A 20114-nucleotide genomic window follows, 5' to 3' on the forward strand; every position below is an offset into this window, starting at 1 on the left:
CCAAATGTTAGTGTTTTTTTAACTGCTTAAGGACCTCCTCCTGCACATATTTGTCGGCAGAATGGCACGGCTGGGCACAATCACGTACCTGTACGTGGCTCTTTAAGTGCCCAGCCATGGATCAGGAGCGCGCCACCGGCGGCGCGCTCCCAACCTGGTCCTGAGTTCCATGACCGTGGCCACGGGACCAGCGGACCCGATTGCCCCTGGTGTCCCACGATTGGGTCACAGAGCTGAAGAACAAGGAGAGGTCTGTGTAAACAAACCTCTCCCCGTGCTTCCTACTGTGGCTGTCACCTGTTATAGGGAAAGACGATCAGTGACATCACATGCCAGACCACACCCCCTACAATAAAAAAAAACACATAACGTCACACATAACCCCTACACTGCCCCCTAGTGGTTAACTCCTCCACTGCCAGTGTCATTTACACATTTGCCCGCGGCAAGCTACATGAGTCGAGTCGCGGGTCCCGTTGACTCGATTGCCATGGGGATACCCGCGATCGTCTCACGGAGAGGAAGAACAGGGAGATGCTAATGTAAACAAGCATCTCCCCATTCTGCCTAGTGACAGTGCCACTGATCTCTGCTCCCTGTGATCGGGAGCAGAGATCAGTGACTTGTCACACGTAGCCACCCTCACAGTTAGAAACACTCCCCAGGACATACTTAACCCCTACACTGCCCCCTAGTGGTTAACCCCTTCACTGCCAGTGTCATTTACACAGGAATCAGTGCATTTAAATAGCTGTATAAATGACAATGGTCCCAAAAATGTGTCAAAAATGTCCGATGTGTCCGCCATAATGTCGCAGTCACAATAAAAATCGCTGATCGCTGCCATTACTATTAAAAAAAAAAAAAATATATATATATATATATATATATATATATATATATATATATATATATATATATATATATATATATATTAATAAAAATGCTTTAAAACTATCCCCTATTTTGTAAACGCTATAACTTTTGTGCAAACCAATCAATAATCACGATTTTTATTTTTTTTTAGCAAAAATATGTAGAAGAATACGTATCGTTCTAAACTGAGGGAAAAAAAATTTTTTATATATATTTTTGGTGATATTTATTATAGCAAAAAGTAAAAAATATAGAATTTTTTTCAAAATTGTCGCTCTATTTTTGTTTATAGCGCACAAAATAAAAACCGCAGAGGTGATCAAATACCACCAAAATAAAGCTCTATTTGTGGGAAAAAAGGACGCCAATTTTGTTTGGGAGCCACGTCGCATGACCGCGCAATTGTCAGTTAAAGCAACGCAGTGCAGAATCGCAAAAAGGGGCTTGGTCCTTTGGCTGCAAATTGGTCCGGGGCTTAAGTGGCTAAATAGTATTTAAATATATTCGTAGTCCCTGTTTTTTTTGTTAATGGCTTAACTATATTTTTTTAACCCTGTGGTTTTATCAGTAACCATTCATAGGTTATTAGTCCTTGCACATGGCAGCAATGTGTGTTTCTATCATGTATCATACCTGTTTCATTTTGGATTCTTGCAACATTTGTCCATTTGATTCTTTAACATGAGTAGATACAATGTCAACGGTTTGATCTTCATAAAATAGCAAAGGTGAAACACCAATCTGATTAAGAGAAAAACAGCATTAGAAAATATGGCGATTGCATCACTACTGCTATTATATGCATTTCTTAGATGACGTTCCTGAGTATATTCTGGGTTTAATTTCCATCAAGGACATTATTTGCACAGAGCTGGTATCTTCTTGTTTCTGCATACCTATGGGTGATCCAGTTTCCTCATACAATCCAGATATCTGTACATATTACTTACTGCACGAGTGCATTAATGTGGTGGGGACATCAGAATGCGAGATCAAGGACCAAAGTGAATAGGCCAATGTTCTTTAAAATGTTTGCGCAAAAAAAAATCAATGGTCCTTTATAATTGTATACATAAATCCATAGCTAAATATACAACATAAAATAGCTAGGGCAATGGTAAGGAATATAATGTAGAAGACTGAATGTGGAAGATTGGAAGGTGGACGTGTTTGGTGCTAATAGCATGGCAGTGATATTTTTCAACACAGAGCTATGAGGATTCACCTCTGCTGCTGACCCCCTGAAAGGGTCACTTTAGAGGAAAATTACCTCTTGGAGGTGTCTAATGCAGCGTACACACGATCGGAATTCCGGCCACAAAAAGACCGATGAGAGCTTTTCATCGGAAAATGCGACCGTGTGTATGCTCCATCGGAATTTAGCTGTCCGAATTTCCGCCAGCCAAAAATTTATAGCATGTTCTCAATTTTCCCGATGGAAAAACTTTCTATCGGTAATTGCGATCGTGTGTATGCAATTCTGCCACGCCAAAAATCATGCATGCTTAGATTCAACTACGAGACAGAAGCTATTGGCTACTGGCTATTAAACTTCCTTTTTCTACTCACGTCGTACGTGTTGTACGTCACTGCGTTATAAATGATCGGAATTTGATGTGACCGTGTGTAGGCAAGACAGCTTGAGCCAAATTCAGTCGGAATTCCGTCGGGAAAACCATCAGAGCTTTTTCCGAGAGAATTCCGTGTGTGTGATTTAAAGGTGTGAGAAGATAAAACATTGTATTTCTCATGTCAGAAACTCAAGATGCTGAGATCTGACACCTTTATAAGGGAAACAAGTGTTACTTTCATATATGCCTACAAATCTCAGTGCATCTAATATTTGGTGTAGATGTAGGTCTTGCTAAATTAATGAATTATTCCAAGAGATCAATTTTTCACAATCTGGCAATCAGGGGAGGGCTGGCAGCCTTAGGCCTGGGGGGCAAGTCTAGTCAAGTGGCCCATTAATCCACGAATCAGCTCACCATCAACAGTGCCCATCAATGCAGCCTCACCAATGCCTATCAATGCAGCCTCATCAGTGCTCATCAATGCAGCCTCACCAGTGCCCATCAGCTCAGCCTTGTCAGTGCCCATCAATGCAGCCTCACCAGTGCCCATCAGCTCAGCCTTGTCAGTGCCCATCAATGCAGTCTGTTCAGTGCATGGGGATTAGAGAGAGAAAAGCTGCTGGATAACACAGAGCGGAGATCTCCCGCTTACCCAGTGCGGCTTCTCTCATATGAAGTCGTGCCTCCTCGACCAGGTTCTATGATAGATGTCACCAGTGTGCTCTTTATCATAGGACATCCTTGGCTTCCTGGCAGTACACTGAGGTACACGTCACAGAGGAGCCGATGCACGTACCCGGTTGCTGTGATATCTGCCGGGCACCCGCAATCGCTCATGACAGAGCAGGAATGTGGATCTGTGTGTGTAAATACACAGATCCACGTCCTGTCAGGGGAGAGGAGACAGATCGTATGTTCCTAGTATATAGGATTGGTCTCCTCCCTAGTCAGTCCCATCTCCCCCACAGTTAGAATCACTCCCTAGGTAACACATTTAACCCCTTGATTGCCCCCTAGTGTTAACCCCTTCCCTTCCAGTGATATTTATACAGTAATCAGTGCATTTTTATAGCACTGATCGCTGTATAAAAGTCACTGATCCCAAAATAGGGTCAAAAGTGTCCGATCTGTCCACCGCAATGTCACAGTCACAATAAAAATTGCAGCATTACTAGTAAAAAAAAAAAAAAAGAAAAAAAATTACATAAATCAATAACCTATTTTGTAGACGCTATAACTTATTACTGCTTATCGCAATTTTTTTTACCAAAAATATGTAGAAAATTACACATCAGCCTAAACTGTTAAGGCTTAAGTTGGCATATTATAGCAAAAAGTAAAAAATATTGTGTTTTTTTTAACCAGTTCCCGACCAGCGCACGCCGATGTACGTCGGCACAATGGCACAGGCAGGCATATTGGCGTACAGGTACGTCCAATCTGGTCAGGACCCCGGTGAGTCCGGTCGCGGGTCCCGCGGACTCGATCGCCACGGGCATACCCGCGATCGTCTCACGGGGCGGCTGAACGGAGAGATGCTGTTGTAAACAGCATCTCCCCGTTCTGCCTAGCAACAAATGACGCTGATCTCTGCTCCATGTGATTGGAGCAGAGATCAGTGACCCCCCCCCCAGTTAGTAACACACCCCTAGGAACACTTAACCCCTACACTGCCACCCCCTGGTTAACCCCTTCACTGCCAGTGTCATTTACACAGGAATCACTGCATTTGTATAGCAGTGATTGCTGTATAAATGACAATGGTCCCAAAAATGTGTCAAAAATGTCCGATGTGTCTGCCGTAATGTCGCAGTCACAATAAAAATCACTGATCGCCGCCATTACTAGTAAAAAAAAATTATTACTAAAAATGCCATAAAACTATCCCCTATTTTGTAAACGCTATAACTTTTGCGCAAACAAATCAATAATCGCTTATTGCGATTTTTTTTTTACCAAAAATATGTAGAAGAATACGTATCGGCCTAAACTGAGGGAAAAATTATTATTTTTATATATTTTTGGGAGATATTTATTATAACAAAAAGTAAAAAAATAATGCGTTTTTTTTCAAAATTGTCGCTCTATTTTTGTTTATAGCGCAAAAAATAAAAACCGCAGAGGTGATCAAATACCACCAAAAGAAAGCTCTATTTGTGGGAAAAAAAGGACGTCAATTTTGTTTGGGAGCCACATCGCACGACCGCGCAATTGTCAGTTAAAAAGGGAGTTCGCCGGGAGTCCGCGTTTTTTTTTTTTTTTTAAAGCCAGCAGCTACAAATACTGCAGCTGCTCACTTTTAAAATAGTGACACTTACCTGTCCAGCGCGCCCGCGATGTCGGCACCCGAAGCCGATCTCGCGATAGTCTCTCGGGTGCTGCTGCCGCCATCTTGGGTAGAGGAATCAGGAAGTGGAGCCTTTCGGCTTCATTTCCCGGTTCCCTACTGCGCATGTGCGAGTCGTGCTGCGCAATAAGGATGGACCTGCTGCCTCTGGGATCTGTGTGTTTCCCAGCAGGCAGCGGGGGACTTTCGGAAAGGGGCGTAATCTACGCCCCTTTCCGCAGAGAGCTATCCCGGAAGTGGGTGCAGATACCTGTACTGTACAGGTACCTGCACCCCCTCCCCCCTGAAAGGTGCCAATTGTGGCGCCGGAGGGGGGGAGGATTCCAATGAGCGGAAGGTCCACTTTAGGGTGGATCTCCGCCTTAAAGCGACGCAGTGCCCGAATCGCAAAAAAGTGGTCTGGTCTTTGGCCAGTAAAATGGTCCGGGGCTGAAGTGGTTAAAGTTGGCACTCTTTTTTTGTTTAAAGTGCAAATAATAAAAACCGCAGAGGTGATCAAATACCACCAAAAGAAAGCTCTATTTGTTGGAAAAAATTAATTTGGGTACAATGTTGCATGACCGCACAATGAAAACTGACCTGGGCAGGAAGGGATGAAAATGCCCGGTATTGAAGTGGTAAATTAATGAAAGTGTATTTCTTCCAAAAAAAATTGTATTTGAAAAACAGCTACATAAATACCGTGTGACATAAAATATTGCAACAATTGCCATTTTATTCTCTAGGGTCTCTGCTAAAAAAAAAAAAAAAAAAAAAAAAAAAATTTATATATATATATATATATATATATATATATATATATATATATATATATATATATATATAATGCTATAATGCTTGGGGGTTCTAAGTAATTTTCTAACAAAAGATTTGTTACTTGTAAACAAGTGTCAAAAAAGGTTTAGGCATGAAGGGGTTAATAATATCAGCTCCCAGCTTGAAACAATGGGAAAGAAGTGAGAAATCTTCATAGTGTAATAAAAAATAAAAAAAACACATTTACCAAAAAACTTACATTATCTGTGTTCTGTCTTTAGGATCAGCCTCATGGGGTGACAGTCTGCTCCCCCACAGCCTCTCGTTTGTTCTCTTCCTGTGGTCAGGCTAGGGAATTTTTTGCGCCCAGGAATTGCTATTAGGCCACTAGGACTACATGTCCCATGATGCTTTGCAGCTGCTGGAGGCTCTGATGGGCTCCCTCCCTCTACCAATGAGGAAGCAGGGGAGGGAACAGAGTGGGCGGACGCTCACACAGGCTGCAAACTTCGGAGGAGGAGAGGAGAGGAGAGGAGAGGAGAGGAGGGGGGGGGGGGGGGGGAATCCCCCACACGAACTGACAGGTCAGGTTGGCTCTCACTCCACTGTCAGTGGATTAGTGTGAGCGCGACCGACGGGAGGTGCGGGAACAGAGCGGCCTCCACTACATAAGTGAGTGTGAGTGCCTCTTGAGTTTCCGCGCCCCTCCCTCTGCCTCAGCTGGCAGCCCCTGCCCTGACCCAAAAAAAAAAAAAACGGGAGCAGTGGCCGCCGGCCATTATGTGTATATTGTTAGGGCAGCCTAGGGGGAAATTGCCACCCTGCCCCCCGGCCCAGCCCGCCCCTGCTGGCAATGTAATATATGTGGGCTGACGTGGCTGTACTTTACCATACAATATTTATCATTTCTGTAAAAGGCCCTGTAAGTGTTTATATGAAAATCTAAAATGGGATGAGGCACATTAAACCTTTATAGCATTATCGGTCCATTACCTCAGTGTAGAATCTGTCTCCTTCATTGCTGATAACAACCAGACTGACTTGATTTCCACTTTGCTGAATGAGGTTGACGATGTCTTCATGTTCCAGGTTCTGCACACTCTGACCATTTACTGCTAGCAGACGGTCTCCTTCTCGCATCCCAGAAACCTCTGCTGGCAGTCCTGGATCCAGCTCACGTAAGAATTGTCCTGGTTGGCAAAATAAGACAAAATGCAAGGATAAATTTCCTTGATAATATACAGTGTCTTGAAAAACTACTCATACCCCTTGAAATGTTCCACATTTTGTCATGTTACAGCCAAATATGTAAAAAACATAACAAAAAAACAAAATTTATTTTATTGGGATTTTATGTGATAGAGTAGTCCAACACAAAGTGGAACATAATTGTGAAGTGGAAGGAAAATGATGAATGGTTTTCAAATTGTTTTACAAATAAATCTGTGAAAAGTGTGGCGTCTACAGTGCCTTGCGAAAGTATTCGGCCCCCTTTTCAACCTTTTGCCACATTTCAGGCTTCAAACATAAAGATATAACATTTTTATTTTTTGTAAAGAATCACCGACAAGTGGGACACAATTGTGAAGTGGAATGAAATCTATTGGGTTTTTTAAACTTTTTTAACTAATAAAAAAATGAAAAGTGGGGCGTGCATTAATACTTTGTAGAGCCACCTTTTGCTGCGATTACAGCTGCAAGTCACTTGGGGTATGTCTCTATCAGTTTTGCACATCGAGAGACTGAAATTCTTGCCCATTCTTCCTTGCAAAACAGCTTGAGCTCAGTGAGGTTGGATGGAGAGCGTTTGTGAACAGCAGTTTTCAGCTCTTTCCACAGATTCTCGATTGGATTCAGGTCTGGACTTTGACTTGGCCATTCTAACACCTGGATACGTTTATTTGTGAACCATTCCTTTGTAGATTTTGCTGTATGTTTGGGATCATTGTCTTGTTGGAAGATAAATCTCCGTCCCAGTATCAGGTCTTTTGTAGACTCCAACAGGTTTTCATCCAGAATGGTCCTGTATTTGGCTGCATCCATCTTCCCCTCAATTTTAACCATCTTCCCTGTCCCTGCTGAAGAAAGGCAGGCCCAAACCATGATGCTGCCACCGCCATGTTTGACAGTGGGGATGGTGTGTTGAGGGTGATGAGCTGTGTTGCTTTTACACCAAACATATCGTTTTGCATTGTGGGCAAAAAGTTCGATTTTGGTTTCATCTGACCAGAGCACCTTCTTCCACATGTTTGGTGTGTCTCCCAGGTGGCTTGTGGCAAACTTTAGACAAGACTTTTTATGGATATCTTTGAGAAATGGCTTTCTTCTTGCCACTCTTTCATAAAGGCCAGATTTGTGCAGTGTACGACTGATTGTTGTCCTATGGACAGACTCTCCCACCTCAGCTGTAGTTCTCTGCAGTTCATCCAGAGTGATCATGGGCCTCTTGGCTGCATCTCTGATCAGTCTTCTCCTTGTCTGAGCTGAAAGTTTAGAGGGAGGTCTTGGTAGATTTGCAGTGGTCTGATACTCCTTCCATTTCAAAATGATCGCTTGCACAGTGCTCCTTGGGATGTTTAAAGCTTGGGAAATCTTTTTGTATCCAAATCCGGCTTTAAACTTCTCCACAACAGTATTACGGACCTGCCTGGTGTGTTCCTTGGTCTTCTTGATGCTCTCTGCGCTTTCAACAGAACCCTGAGACTATCACAGAGCAGGTGCATTTATACAGAGACTTGATTACACACAGGTGGATTCTATTTATCACCATCAGTCACTTAGGACAACATTGGATCATTCAGGGATCCTCGCTGAACTTCTGGAGTGAGTTTGCTGCACTGAAAGTAAAGGGGCCGAATAATTTTGCACACACCACTTTTCAGTTTTTTATTTTCTAAAAAAAGTTTAAATTATCCAATAGATTTCGTTCCACTTCACAATTGTGTCCCACTTGTTGGTGATTCTTCACAAAAAATTTAAATTTTATATCTTTATGTTTGAAGCCTGAAATGTGGCAAAAGTTTGAAAAGTTCAAGGGGGCCGAATACTTTCGCAAGGCACTGTATTTGCATTCGGCTAATACTTTGTAGAACCACCTTTTGCTACAAGTCTTCTTGGGTATGTCTCTTCCAGCTTTGCACATCTAGAGAGTGAATTTTTTTCCCATTTTTCTTTGCAAAATAGCTCAAGCTCTGTCAGATTGGATGGAGAGCGTCTGTGAACAACAATTTTCAAGTCTTGCCACAGATTGACAATTGGATTTAGGTCTGGATTTTGACTGGGCCTAACACATGAATATGATTTGATCTAAACCATTCCATTGTAGCTCTGGCTGTTTGTTTAGGGTTGTCCTGCTGGAGGATGAACCTCCGCCCCAGTTTCAAGACTTTTGCAGACTCTAATGCTGCGTACATACGATCAGAATTCCGGCCAGAAAAAGATCTTTTCATCGGAAAATGCGACCGTGTGTATGCTCCATCAGAATTTAGCTGTCTGAATTTCCGCCAGCTAAAAATTGATAGCATGCTCTCAATTTTCCAGACGGAAAAACTTTCTATCGGAAATTCCGATAGTGTGTATGCAATTCTGATACACCAAAAATCACGCATGCTCAGATTCAACTACGAGACGGAAGCTATTGGCTATTGGCTATTGAACTTCCTTTTTCTAGCCCAGTCGTATGTGTTGTACGTTACAGCGTTCAGAATTTGGTGTGACCGTGTGTAGGCAAGACAGCTTGAGCGGAATTCCATCGGAAAAACCATCAGAGCTTTTTCTGATGAGAATTTTCGATCGTGTGTACATGGCATTACAGGTTTTCTTCTAAGATTGCCCTGATGGCTTCTCGCAAACTGCAAACCGGACTTCTTCTGGCTTTCTTTCAACAATGGCTTTCTTCTTGCCACTCTTCCATAAAGGTCAGATTTGTGGGATGCACGACTAATAGCTGTCCTGTGGACAGATTCTCCCACCTGAGCTTTGGATCTCTACAGCTCCTCCAGATAATTTTCTTTGTAATTTTTTATTAATTCATTTTTCATAGCCTCAAATCACACAAAGAGTGGTACAGGTTTTCCTCAACAAAATCTCTGTATTTAGCACGATCAATCTTTCCCTCAACTCAAAACATCCCCACAGCATGATGCTGCCACCACCATGTTTCACTGTGGGGATGGTGTTCTTTGGGTGATGTGATGTGATGTGTTGGGTTTGCGCCAGACATAGCATTTTCTTTGATCGCCAAAAAGTTTAGTCTCATCAGACCAGAGCACCTTCCTCCATACATTTTGGGAGTCTCCCACATGTCTTTTCGCAAACTCAAAACACGTGCCATTTTGTTTTTTGGTGAAGGTAATGGCTCTCTTCTGGCCACTTTGCCATAAAGCCCAACTCTATGGAGCGTACGGCTTATTGTCATCCTATGTACATGTACTCCAGTCTCTGCTGCTCCTCCAGGGTTACCTTAGATCTCTGTACTACCTCTCTCATTAAGGCCCTCCATGCCCGGTCCGTGAGTTTTGGTGTGCGGCCGTCTCTTGGCAGGTATTTCTATTGTGCCATGTTCTTTCCATTTGGTTATGATAGATTTGATGGTGCTCCTAGGGATCATCAAAGATTTGGATATTTTTTTATAACCTAACCCTGACTTGTACTTCTCAACAACATTGTTCCTTACTTGTTTGGAGAGTGCCTTGATCTTCATGGCAGTGTTTGGTTAGTGGTGCCTCTTGATTAGGTGTCACAGCCTCTGGGGCCTTTCAAAAAGGTTTGTATATGTAATGGCAGATCATGTGACACATTGCACACAGGTGGACATCATTTCACTAATTATGTGGCTTTTTTTATGGGCTTCATAACAAAGGGGGTGAATACATACGCACATGCCAATTATCAGTTTTTTATTTCTGAAAAATAGTTTTATGTATATATTTTTCTAATTTTACTTCACCAACTTAGACTATTGTGTTCTGATCCATCACATGTAATTCAGATTTTAAAAAAAACATTGAACTAAAGGCCTGATTGTAACAAAATAGGTATACAGTGCCTTGCAAAAGTATTCACCCCCCTTGGCTTTTTACCTATCAGTGGTGGCCACTCCATAAGTGGTGCAGGGACGCTGCCCCCCCCCCCCCCCATCCATGCGTCCGGCCCCCAATCTACATGCGGGGTGCTGGACGCATTTATTTTAATGGTGGGTTTTTTGAAGCATGGGATTTGAGCCAGAGGCTCTAATAGGCTTCAAAACAGGATGGGCTCGGGGCGTAGAGCACACCATTTTGTGTGACAATAGCAAATTAATATTCGTTATTGTCTTCCTCATTCTCCTCCCAGACAATCAGGAAACCCCTATTAGCCAGGGAGTCTTAGTACCACTGCTGTCTGTCTCCCGCAAGTGGGGAGGGGGGGTGTTGGGTGTTGTGTACCCCCCCCCCCCCCAAATAGTGAGCACTAGCTGCCCCTGATACCTATAGGACTCAGACCTAATAAAAGCTTGCCAGGGGTTTCAACATCCCGTCCCCCTATTTTGTTAATAAAACTATAGCTTTAGATACAGCGGGTAAAATAAGTATTGAACATATCACTATTTTTCTAGGTAAATATATTTCTAAAGATGCTATTGGCATGAAATGTTCACTACATGTCAGTAACAACACATGCAATCCATATATACAAAGAAACCAAAACAGATAAATTCAGAAATGAAGTTATGTGTAAAAAAAAAATGGAATGACACAGGGAAAAAGTATTGAACACGCTAACTGAAATTTATTTAATACTTCGTACAAAATCCTTTGTTGGTAATCATAGCTTCAAGACACCTCCTGTGTGGGGAAACTAGTCACATGCATTGCTCAGGAGTGATTTTGGCCCATTCTTCCACATAGTCTTCAAATCTTGAAGTTTCCATGAGCCTCTTCTATGAACTCTGATCTGTAGTTCTTTCCATAGATTTTCTATTGGATTCAAGTTACGTGATTGGCTGGGCCATTCTAGCAGATTTATTTTCTTTCATTGAAACCAATTGAGAGATTTCTTGGCTTTGTGTTTGGGATCATTGATTTTCTGAAATGTCCTTTCTTGTTTCATCTTCATCATCCTGGTAGATTGCAGCAGATTTTTATCAAGAATTTCTTGGTACATTTTTCCATTCATCCGCCCTTTAACTATATGAATTTTGCCAGTACCATGTGCTGAAAAAAAGCCCCACACCATGATTTTCCGACCTCCAAACATCACTGTTGGTATGGTATTTTTGGGGTGATGTGCCATGCCATTTAACCTCCAAACATGGTGTGTATTATGGCGTTCAATTTTGGTCTCATCTGACCAGACTATATTCTCCCAGTATTTCACAGGCTTGTCTAAATGTTGTGCAGCAAACTTTAAACAAGCTTCAGCATGCTTTTTCTTCAACAATGGAGTCTTGCGTAGTGAGCATGCATACAAGCCATGGCGGTTGAGTGCGCTACTTATTGTTTTCTTTGAAACAATTTTACCTGCTAATTTCAGGTCTTTCTGAAGCTCTTCAAAAGTGGTCCTTGGCTCTTGGACAACTCTGCTGATAACTCTTTTCACTCTGTCAGAAATCTTGCGAGGAGTACCTGGTCGTGGTCAGTTTATGGTGAAATTATGTTCTTTCCTCTTCCGGATTATGGCCCCAACAGTGCTGACTGGAACTTTCAGAAGTAACCAATGCCATCAGTATGTTTTGCAACAAAAAGGTTGCAACGGTCTTGAGAGAGCTCTTTGCTTTTACCCATCATGAGATGCTTCTTGTTTGACACTTTGGTAATGAGACACCTTTTTATAAGCCATCAGTTGAGACTGAACCAGCTGATATTAATTTGCACTGACAAGGGGCAGGATTGCTTTCTAATTACAGATTTCAGATGGTGGCTTAGCTTTCCATGCCTTTTTGCACCTTCCTTACTTTGTGTTTTCAATACTTTTTCCCTGTGTCATTCAATTTTATTACACATAACTTAATTTCTGAACGTATTTGTTTTGGTTTCTTTGTATTGTTACCGACATGTAGTGAACATTTCATGGCACTAGCACCTTTAGGGCTGGTTCACACTGCGACGCGAGGCGAGGCGACACGGCTCGCCTCGCCTCGCTCCCGCAAGTCGCCCCCATTCAGTACTATGGAACCGTTCTGAGAGGAGCGACTCGAGTCGCTCCGACTCAGAAAAAAGGTTCCTGTACTACTTCGGGGCGACTTCGGGGGCGACTTGCATTGACTTCTATGCAGAAGTCCTCTGCAAGTCGCCGCTGAGCTCCCCGCAAGTCGCGGCGAGTTAAGTCGGAGACGCCTCGCCGCGGCTCGCTGTGTGAACCGGCCCTTAGAAATATATTTACCTAGAAAAATGGTTACGTGTTCAATACTTATACAGCAGGTAAAATATTTTAACTAATAATCTAAAACCATGCTGTTATACACATTCCACTGGTATAAAGTTAACTGGTTTAATAAATGCAAACAGCAGTCTGCTAAGTGCAAAGTACAATAACCACTATCAAGCCACATTTATTTTATTAAAGGCAGTATAGAACAAGATCGGTTCTGACTGGTTGGAATAGATACTATACTGTTTCTGTTCAATAATGTATTGAATAGGATTACAAAAAGCACTGCCTCAGGTCTCTGAAAATGCACAAGGTATGTATGAAATGCACGAGAATTCCTTGTTCCTGAGCTCTTTGTCACTTTCTTAATAACTTAACCACTTTCAGACCGGACCATTTTGCTGGTAAATGACCAGAGGTCTTTTTACACTTTGGCACTGCGCTGCTTTAACTGGTAATTGCGCGGTCATGCAATGTTGTACCCAAACAAAATTTGCGTCCTTTTCTTCCCACAAATAGAGCTTTCTTTTGATGGTATTTGATTGCCTCTGCGATTTTTATTTTTTGCGATATAAACGTAAAAAGACCGCAAATTTTGAAAAAAAATGATATTTTCTACTTTTTGTTATTAGAAAAATCCAATAAACTCAATTTTAGTCATACATTTAGGCCAAAATGTATTCAGCCACATGTCTTTGGTAAAAAAAAAGTCAATAATTGTATATTTATTGGTTTGCGCAAAAGTTGTCACATCTACAAACTAAGGTACGTTTTCTGGAATTTACGCAGCTTTTAGTTTACGACTGCCTATCTCATTTCTTGAGGTGCTAAAATGGCAGGGCAGTACAAAACCCCCCCAAATGACCCCATTTTGGAAAGTAGACCCCCTAAGGAAATTGATAAGAGGCATGTTGAGCCCATTGAATATTTTATTTTTTTGCCTCAAGCGATTGAATAATGACAAAAAAAAAATTTTTTTTTTTTTTTTACACAAAGTTGTCACTAAATGATATATTGCTCACACATGCTATGGGCGTATGTGAAATGACACCCCAAAATAAATTCTGCTGCTTCTCCTGAGTACGGGGATACCACATATGTGGGACTTTTTGGGAGCCTAGCCGCGTACGGGGCCCCGAAAACCAAGCACCGCCTTCAGGCTTTCTAAGGGCGTAAATTTTTGAGTTCACTTCTCACTACCTATTACAGTTTTGAAGGCCATAAAATGCCAAGATGGCACAAAACCCCCACAAATGACCCCATTTTAGAAAGTAGACACCCCAAGCTATTTGCTGAGAGGCATGTTGAGTTCATGGAATATTTTATATTTTGCCACAAGTTGCGGGAAAATTACAAACTTTTTTTTTTTTTTTTTTTTTTTCACAAAGTTGTCACTAAATGATATATTGCTCACACATGCCATGGGCATATGTGAAATGACACCCCAAAATAAATTCTGCTGCTTCTCCTGAGTACGGGGATACCACATATGTGGGACTTTTTGGGAGCCTAGCCGCGTACGGGGCCCCGAAAACCAAGCACCGCCTTCAGGCTTTCTAAGGGCGTAAATATTTGACTTCACTCCTCACTACCTATTACAGTTTTGAAGGCCATAAAATGCCAAGATGGCACAAAACCCCCACAAATGACCCCATTTTAGAAAGTAGACACCCCAAGCTATTTGCTGAGAGGCATGTTGAGTCCATGGAATATTTTATATTTTGCCACAAGTTGCGGGAAAATTACAAACTTTTTTTTTTTTTTTTTTTTTTCACAAAGTTGTCACTAAATGATATATTGCTCACGCATGCCATGGGCATATGTGAAATGACACCCCAAAATAAATTCTGCTGCTTCTCCTGAGTACGGGGATACCACATATGTGGGACTTTTTGGGAGCCTAGCCGCGTACGGGGCCCCGAAAACCAAGCACCGCCTTCAGGCTTTCTAAGGGCGTTACAGTTTTGAAGGCCATAAAATGCCAAGATGGCACAAACCCCCCCCCAAATGACCCCATTTTGGAAAGTAGACACCCCTAAATTTAGGGGTACACTAGTGAGACTAGGTAATAAATGGCGGGTGCCCTGAAACTATAAAAAAATAACTAACCAACCAGCGTCACCTGTAACAGTTATATGGTGATCACTGGTGAAAGGGTTAACTAGGGGGCAATCAGGGGGCTTTATGCGGTAGTATATGGGGGTCCCTGGCGCTATAAAAAGCTGCGGCGAACCTAAATACCTACTTGCCTAACTAGCGTCACCTGTGACACTAATACAGCGATCAGAAAAACGATCGCTTATTAGGCTGGGTTCACACTGGAGCGATGCGGGAACGCCACGAATGCGCGGCGGGTTCCCGCATCGCATGCCTCCCGGCGGCAGTTCACACTGCCCTATGCGAACTGCTGGGAGTGTCAGTGAAATGTTACTGACACCCCCAGATCAGTTCGCATATCGCAGTGCGATCTGCAAACTCGGATCGCATGGTGTGAACACCCATGCGATCCGATTCTGCTGCGGGCCAAAAAAAGGGTCCCGTGCGAATTTGCGGCGGGTGCGGCGGGTGTGGCGGGTGCGGCGAATGGCTGAACTCGAATCGCACAGAGATCGGATGTGATTTGCACTGCAGTGCGAATCACATCCGTTCTCAAACCGCTGCAATCTGAACCCAGCCTTAGTGACACTGGCGACGGGGGGTGATCACGGGGTTAAACCTTTATTGGGGGGGTTAGGGGGGTACCTTAGAACTAAAGGGGGCTAACCCTAACTGCCCTAACAGTTATTAGTCACAAATGACACCCGCCGGGTGATCAGGGGGTTAAACCTTTATTAGGTAATAAATGGCGGGTGCCCTGAAACTATAAAAAAATAACTAACCAACCAGCGTCACCTGTAACAGTTATATGGTGATCACTGGTGAAAGGGTTAACTAGGGGGCAATCAGGGGGCTTTATGCGGTAGTATATGGGGGTCCCTGGCGCTATAAAAAGCTGCGGCGAACCTAAATACCTACCTGCCTAACTAGCGTCACCTGGGACACTAATACGGCGATCAGAAAAATGATCGCTTATTAGGCTGGGTTCACACTGGAGCGATGCGGAAACGCCGCGAATCCGCGGCGGGTTCCCGCATCGCATGCCTCCCGGCGGCAGTTCACACTGCCCTATGCGAACTGCTGGGAGTGTCAGTGAAATGTTACTGACACCCCCAGATCAGTTCGCATATCGCAGTGCGATCTGCAAACTCGGATCGCATGGTGTGAACACCCATGCGATCCGATTCTGCTGCGGGCCAAAAAAAGGGTCCCGTGCGAATTTGCGGCGGGTGCGGCGGGTGTGGCGGGTGCGGCGAATGGCTGAACTCGAATCGCACAGAGATCGGATGTGATTTGCACTGCAGTGCGGTGCGAATCACATTCGTTCTCATAAACCGCTGCAATGTGAACCCAGCCTTAGTGACACTGGCGACGGGGGGTGATCACGGGGTTAAACCTTTATTGGGGGGGTTAGGGGGGTACATTAGAACTAAAGGGGGCTAACTCTAACTGCCCTAACAGTTATTACAGTCACAAATGACACCAATGCAAAAAAAAAAAAAAAAAAAAAAAAAATGACATTGGTGTCACTGTGACTGGGGGGCAGGGGTAATTGGGGGGGTGATCGGGGGGTAAAGGGGGGGTGTGAGTGTGCCTGGCATGTTCTACTGTGTGTGGGATGTGTTGGTGCAACTCACTGATCCGCTCTCCTCCGTGTCGGAACGAAAAATACCGACACGGAGGAGAGAATACATCACTTCCTCTCCTGTGTTTACATTACAGGAGAGGAAGTGATGTCACCGGGGATTTCTATTCGTCGGGAGCGATCGCGAGGGGGTGGCCATGAATGAATGGCCGTCCCCTCGTCCGGGATCGCTCCCGAACGAAAACCGACCGCCGCAGGCACCGGGCGGGGGCCCGATCGGGCCCCCGACCCGCGGGAGGCAAATCACGTACATGTACGTGCTTATGCCTGCCCGTGCCATTCTGCCGACGTACATCGGCGTTAGGCGGTCGGCAAGTGGTTAAACACTCACCAAATTGCTGTCGTCTCTCAGCCCTGAATTTCTTAAATGAGCCAGAATAAGTAAATGTTATCCTTTATATGCAAGGACAGAGCTGTATGTGAACCAGAAAGGTATAAAAAAAAAAAAAAAAAAAAGTATTTCTACTCTGTACACATCTTTGTGAACAGAACTTAAAGAATCATATCTTTAAAGTGATTGTGTGAGTTGAGGAAAAGGACCTCCAAGGTAGTATTCTCAGAAATACTATTGGTACCTCGTGCCACATCATAATGGCAGAGGGAGATTAGGGAAGTAAACAAGTGGCTGAGGAGCTGGTGCAGTAAGGAGGGGTTTGGATTTCTGAAGAACTGGGCCGGCTTCTCAGTCAATCGTCAGCTCTATAGACGGGACAGACTGCACCTAAATGAGGAGGGTGCAGATCTACTGGAAGTAAAGATGGCCGAAAAGTTAGAGGGGCTTTTAAACTAGGCACGGGGAAGGGTAGAGATAGTCAGAGCAGAACATATGCCAGAGGGTAGTATTGGGGGCATTAGTGGTATGTTGACTAAAGCACATAAACCCAAGGTAAGTATAGTAACAGGTCCTAGTTGCAACCTCGGAACACCCACTAAGAAGACGGTATGCAACCGGTCTAAAGTGCGTGGCATGTTCAGCAATGCCAGGAGCCTGGCGGACAAGAAGGGAGAACTAGAGATATTGTTGTACGAGGAGGATTTTGATTTTTGGGAATTTAAGAGACTTGGTTCAACAGCTCTTATGATTGGCTGGCAACCATTCAAGGGTATTCCCTTTATCGCAGGGATAGAGAGGGGAAAAAAAGGGGTGAGGGGTATGCCTGTATATCAAGAATAATGTACAAGTGAATGTGAGAGATGACATCACTAAGGGAGCAAGGGAGGAGGTGGAATCCTTATGGGTAGAGCTCCAAAGGGATGAAACTAAGTTTAAAGTAAGACTGGGAGTATGCTATAGGCCCCCTAACCTGAGGGAGGAGGGGGAGCCGGACCTCCTATCACAATTTGGAATAGCGGCAAAGATGGTAAATGTCATCATAATGGGGATTGTTAATTATCTAGACATAGACTGGGCGTAAGGAACCGTGCATTCGTCTAAGGCTTGCCAGTTCCTAAATGTTTTGCAGGACAATTTAATGGGTTGGATGGTAGACGCACCAACTAAAAACAAAGCGTTACTAAACCTATTGATTACCAACAATACAGACATGATCACAAATGTGGAAATACGGGGCAATTTAGGAAACAGCGATCACAGGTCAATTAGCTTCAGTATAAATGACACACATAGGAAATAGAAGGGGGAAACAAAGACACCGAATTTCAAAATAACAAACTTCCCTAAACTATGAATTTTGCTAGAAGATATTAATTGGGATAAAATCTTAGAAACAAAGAATATGGAGGAGAGATGGGTTTGCTTTAAGAGAATATTAAATAAGGGCATTAGCCAGTGCATCCCATTAGGAAATACATTTAAAAGAGCCAATAAAAGTCCTGGGTGGCTTAACTCCAATGTAAAAAATGCATATAAAAGCAAAGCAGAGGCCTTCAAAAAATACAAGGCTGAGGGATTATCATCAGCATTCAAAATTTACAAAGAATGCAACAAGAAATGTAAGGGTGCAATTAGGGTGGCTAAGATAAAACACGAAAGAAGAGAGCAAAAAAATATTCCAAGAAAAAAGTATATAAACAGTAAAAGAGGGAGGGCAGACCATATATGCCCCATAAAGAATGAGGAAGGGAATCAGGTTACAAATGGTGGTGAGATGGCAAAGATATTGAATTTATTATTCTCCTCAGTCTTCACAAAGGAATTGGGGGGCTTCAGTAACCAAAACTGCACTGTTTATCCTCATGACACATCACAGGAAGCACCCTCATGGCAGAAATAATTAGAAATAGACTTGAAAAACATAACATTAATAAGTCACTGGGACCAGATGGCTTGCACCTGAGGGTCCTTAGGGAACTCAGTCATGTATTTTCCAGACCATTGTTCCTAATTTTTACTGACAGTCTACTAATTGGAATGGTACCAGCTGATTGGTGAAAAGCCAATGTAGCACCAATATTTAAAAAAGGGCCAAAATACATCCCTGGGAATTACAGACCAGCTAGCCTAACACCAATAGTATACAAGCTCTTGGAGGGGATGATAAGGGATTATATACAAGATTTTCCTCAGATTTTCCTCATCCTCAGGAAGGATGTGCTGGAAATGGAGAGAGTACAGAGAAGGGAAACAAAACTAATAAAGGGACTGGAGGACATTAGTTATGAAGAAAGGTTACGAGCACTGAACTTATTCTCTCTGGAGAAAAGACGCTTGAGTGGGGATACGATTTCAATTTACAAATACCATACTGGTGACCCCGCAATAGGGATAAAACTTTTCCACATAAGGGAGTTTAATAAGACACATGGCCACTCATTAATATTAGAAGGAAAGATGTTTAACCTTAAACTGCATAGAGGGCTCTTTACTGTAAAAGCGGCAAGGATGTGAAATTCCCTTCCACAGGCGATGGTTTCAGCGGGGAGCCTCAATGGTTTCAAAGAACTATTGGATAAGCACCTGGGCGACTACAACATACATGGATATACAATGTAATACTGACATATAATCTAGGTTAGACTTGATAGATTTGTGTCTTTTTTGTCAACCCCACCTACTATGTAACTAATGTAAAGTTACTTTTTTTTAAAACATTTATCTGCAGTGGTTTTGCACAGATCTCCTTCATCTTGCGTCGCCCTGCTGGCACACCTGGCTCCTCCTCTTTTTCTTCACTCCTGTGTTTACGATGTTTCAGTTTATGAATGAACAGGAGCCGCTGTCTCCTGTCCATTCATCTTCATTGCAGCTGAGGCTGCAGAGAAAGGGACTGGGTAATCTGTATCCTCATTCCTTTTCCCTGTTTCAAACATAAATAAATAAACCTGTCACATGACATTTAAAAATGTATCAGTAATTGGTATCGGCGAGTAATTGAAAAAAGTACTCAGGCTTAAAAAAAGTGGTATCGGTGCAACCCTACTTTACACCATTTATTGCTTCAATGGAAGAAAATACTATGGATACTTTGTCCGATCTTTCTAAGTGCCCTGTCATGGTGACTGTGATGTT

The 20114-nt window shown here is 43.0% G+C and overlaps 1 protein-coding gene across 1 annotated transcript in view; it reads right to left on the reverse strand.

Annotated features, from left to right (window-relative positions):
- The window catches only part of NHERF4 (NHERF family PDZ scaffold protein 4), a 76571-nt gene that overhangs the window by 8139 nt on the left and 48318 nt on the right, over positions 1–20114 (reverse strand). The window contains exons 8-9 of the mRNA XM_077456808.1: positions 6547–6743; positions 1510–1617 (exon numbers count right to left, since the gene is read on the reverse strand). Coding sequence (XP_077312934.1) covers positions 1510–1617; positions 6547–6743 — 305 coding nt within the window. The remainder of the gene's footprint in view (positions 1–1509; positions 1618–6546; positions 6744–20114) is intronic.

Source organism: Lithobates pipiens, unplaced genomic scaffold, assembly GCF_037356315.1.
Source record: "Lithobates pipiens isolate NorthernLeopardFrog02 unplaced genomic scaffold, aLitPip1_a1.2 Scaffold_27, whole genome shotgun sequence".
Taxonomy (NCBI): domain Eukaryota; kingdom Metazoa; phylum Chordata; class Amphibia; order Anura; family Ranidae; genus Lithobates; species Lithobates pipiens.